We start from the raw sequence: 2773 nt of genomic DNA, 5'->3' as shown, positions 1-2773 counted from the left end.
AAAACACTTGACGGATCGTTGTTGCCTCGTTTAATTAAGGAATACACAATCTTACTGTTTATTCCTTCGTCCAAATCGGTTGCATTCAATTTAATCACAAGTGAGCCCTGCGCGGCATCTTCGCTCAGACGCACTTTGTAAAGCGACTTGCTAAACGTGGGCACGTTGTCGTTGACATCGAGCACATTTACGCGTATTTGCAACGAGCCAGATTTAGGAGGTTTACCTCCGTCAACAGCGGTGAGCGTGAGTGTGATGAGAGATTGTTTCTCTCGATCTAAACACTTTTGTAGCACCAGTTCTGCAGATACGCCGTGGTCTCCTCCGCTCTGCACATCCAGTGTAAAATGTTCATTGTTGCTCAATTTATAGCTCCTCACTGAATTACTGCCAAAGTCTGCGTCCACGGCCACTGGGAGGAGATACCGCTCTCCTGGTGAAGCTGATTCAAAAATGTCCAAAGTGTACACACTTTCTATAACAGAAGGTGAATTGTCATTTATGTCCAAAATAGTGATCTCAACGCGATGCGCCGTCATCGGACTGTTTAACACAGCTTGTATCCGAAGAGAGCATTTCGCCGTATTCGGACAAAGCTCCTCCCTGTCTATTCTTTCCTTTACAAATAAGTTACCGCTCTGCAAATTCACGTTGAAATACTCTTTACTGTAGCTGGAAACCACACGCAGTCCTCTGGTGTCCAGCTCCTGTACGTTGAGGTTGAAATCCTTGGCGATGTTGCCTACCACGAAGCCTTTGTTCGCCTCCTCGGTAATGGAGTAGGACAATTGCGAAGCGGAAGAGCCGAAAATACAAAGAAGCAAAGCAAAGTAAATCCAGAAATCGTGTTTTTGTTGATGCATCCTCATCGCCAATGCAGCAAAATGTACAAACAGCCGTCGATTATTTATCCACATTGAGATAACTGAATCCAATGCAGCATTACTGTTGCGAGGTTGCCGTGCATTCTGCGCGTGGACTATCGGCAGATGACGATTTCTTTTTCCTCAAGCAGGGCGGAGTAGAATTATTGAGGAGCCGTCGGATCAACATATTCATATTTACGGTCTCCTGCGACCTCGTGTGGCCAATATAAGGTATCGGTCTATCATGACTGCCACTGCACAAGCAGAACGGCCGATCAACAAAACAACCTTTTTTATTTAGGCCTGACACCGGATACCGCTGGAAAACGTTGATTCATATCTTCCACTTAAAATGTATTCCAACATTTTCAGAACATATCAAGCAATAGTAGTAATACTAATTTCGACCTACATTACACAGTTGCTGGCATAAAACAAACAAAAGAGGAAACTCGATATCAACTGTATGATTAATAATTCTACAATATTTCATAATGACAATTATAATTCAGAATATTAAGTCAACGATGGTGCAAATGTTCACTCATCTGACTTCCACTCAGGTAGTGTGTAGTTACCACTCACTGATTGTGTGAATGTGACTGACTTGTGAATGGTTGTCTCATTCTATTTGTGCTCTGTGATTGACCGTCCATCAGTCCAAGGGGTTGTACAAAGGGTTGGTAAAGCTTTACCACGAAAGCCAGGATAGGCGCCAGCTCAGGCGCCAGCTCCTATCAGCTCTGAACCACACAAGCAGTATGCAGAATGGATGGATGGATAATCAATCTGATCATCAACATGAGCCACCCACAGAAGCGCATCGACATCAAGTCCAGCACCACGGACAGCGGCATTTGGACTTGCTTTTGTCACCAGTATATGGACAATGAGTGGAAATGTGATGTCAAAAATGGAAGTTCAGCATGCAGACATGACCATCGATAGCCAGTGGGGAACACACAAGGCCTTCATCTTAAAAGTGCACAACCTCGACTTATAGCAGCACTTCCCAAAAAAAATGGTGTGTTCAATTTACTTAACCTAATGTGCACTACGGGGAGAAAGGCCTTGATCAGTCGCTTGAATCCCTACTTCGTAAGCAGGAGTCTCTTCATAATTTAATGTACCTTTTAAGGTGATTTCCCCCGTTTCTGCATTTAGATTAAAAACACTTGACGGATCGTTGTTGCCTCGTTTAATTAAGGAATACACAATCTTACTGTTTATTCCTTCGTCCAAATCGGTTGCATTCAATTTAATCACAAGTGAGCCCTGCGCGGCATCTTCGCTCAGACGCACTTTGTAAAGCGACTTGCTAAACGTGGGCACGTTGTCGTTGACATCGAGCACATTTACGCGTATTTGCAACGAGCCAGATTTAGGAGGTTTACCTCCGTCAACAGCGGTGAGCGTGAGTGTGATGAAAGATTGTTTCTCTCGATCTAAAGACTTTTGTAGCACCAGTTCTGCAGATACGCCGTGGTCTCCTCCGCTCTGCACATCCAGTGTAAAATGTTCATTGTTGCTCAATTTGTAGCTCCTCACTGAATATATTTTTTTTTTCGGCTACACATTGCTTTCGATTGAAAAGCCCATCCACGGTCAAACTAAAGAACAAAACAAATTGTCAGCCTACCTTCTCAGAGGTGGGTAAAGTTTGAGTCCTGGTAAAGGTGTCACCTCCATTAATACTGATCAGTTCTGCTTCTACAGGTGGAAAGGGCCCAGGGAAAACCACTACATCACTCTTGAGTGTGTCTGAGCTGAAGCACACGTCGTACTGCTGAGTCGCTTTGGAGTAAGACCAGCTCCCGTCAGGGTGGGTGGTGATCATTGGGGCGCTGTACCTGTCGAAGGGGCCGTCTGTCTGTCTGTGGCATTTGAAGACTACTATTGTGATTAGG

At 44.5% G+C, this 2773-nt stretch overlaps 1 protein-coding gene across 1 annotated transcript in view; it reads right to left on the bottom strand.

The window, feature by feature from the left end:
- LOC109518696 (protocadherin gamma-B5-like) overlaps positions 1–956 on the bottom strand; it is a 4844-nt gene extending 3888 nt beyond the window's left edge. Inside the window, exon 1 of the mRNA XM_019874710.1 lies at positions 8–956. Within this exon, the coding sequence (XP_019730269.1) occupies positions 8–917 (910 nt within the window). The 5' untranslated portion in view covers positions 918–956. The remainder of the gene's footprint in view (positions 1–7) is intronic.
- Positions 957–2773: the final 1817 nt, after the last annotated feature.

Source organism: Hippocampus comes, unplaced genomic scaffold (assembly GCF_001891065.2).
Source record: "Hippocampus comes isolate QL1 unplaced genomic scaffold, H_comes_QL1_v1.1 scaffold118, whole genome shotgun sequence".
Taxonomy (NCBI): Eukaryota; Metazoa; Chordata; class Actinopteri; order Syngnathiformes; family Syngnathidae; genus Hippocampus; species Hippocampus comes.
Note: the sequence above shows the minus strand (reverse complement) of the source record. Positions and strands in the feature narration are given on the sequence as shown.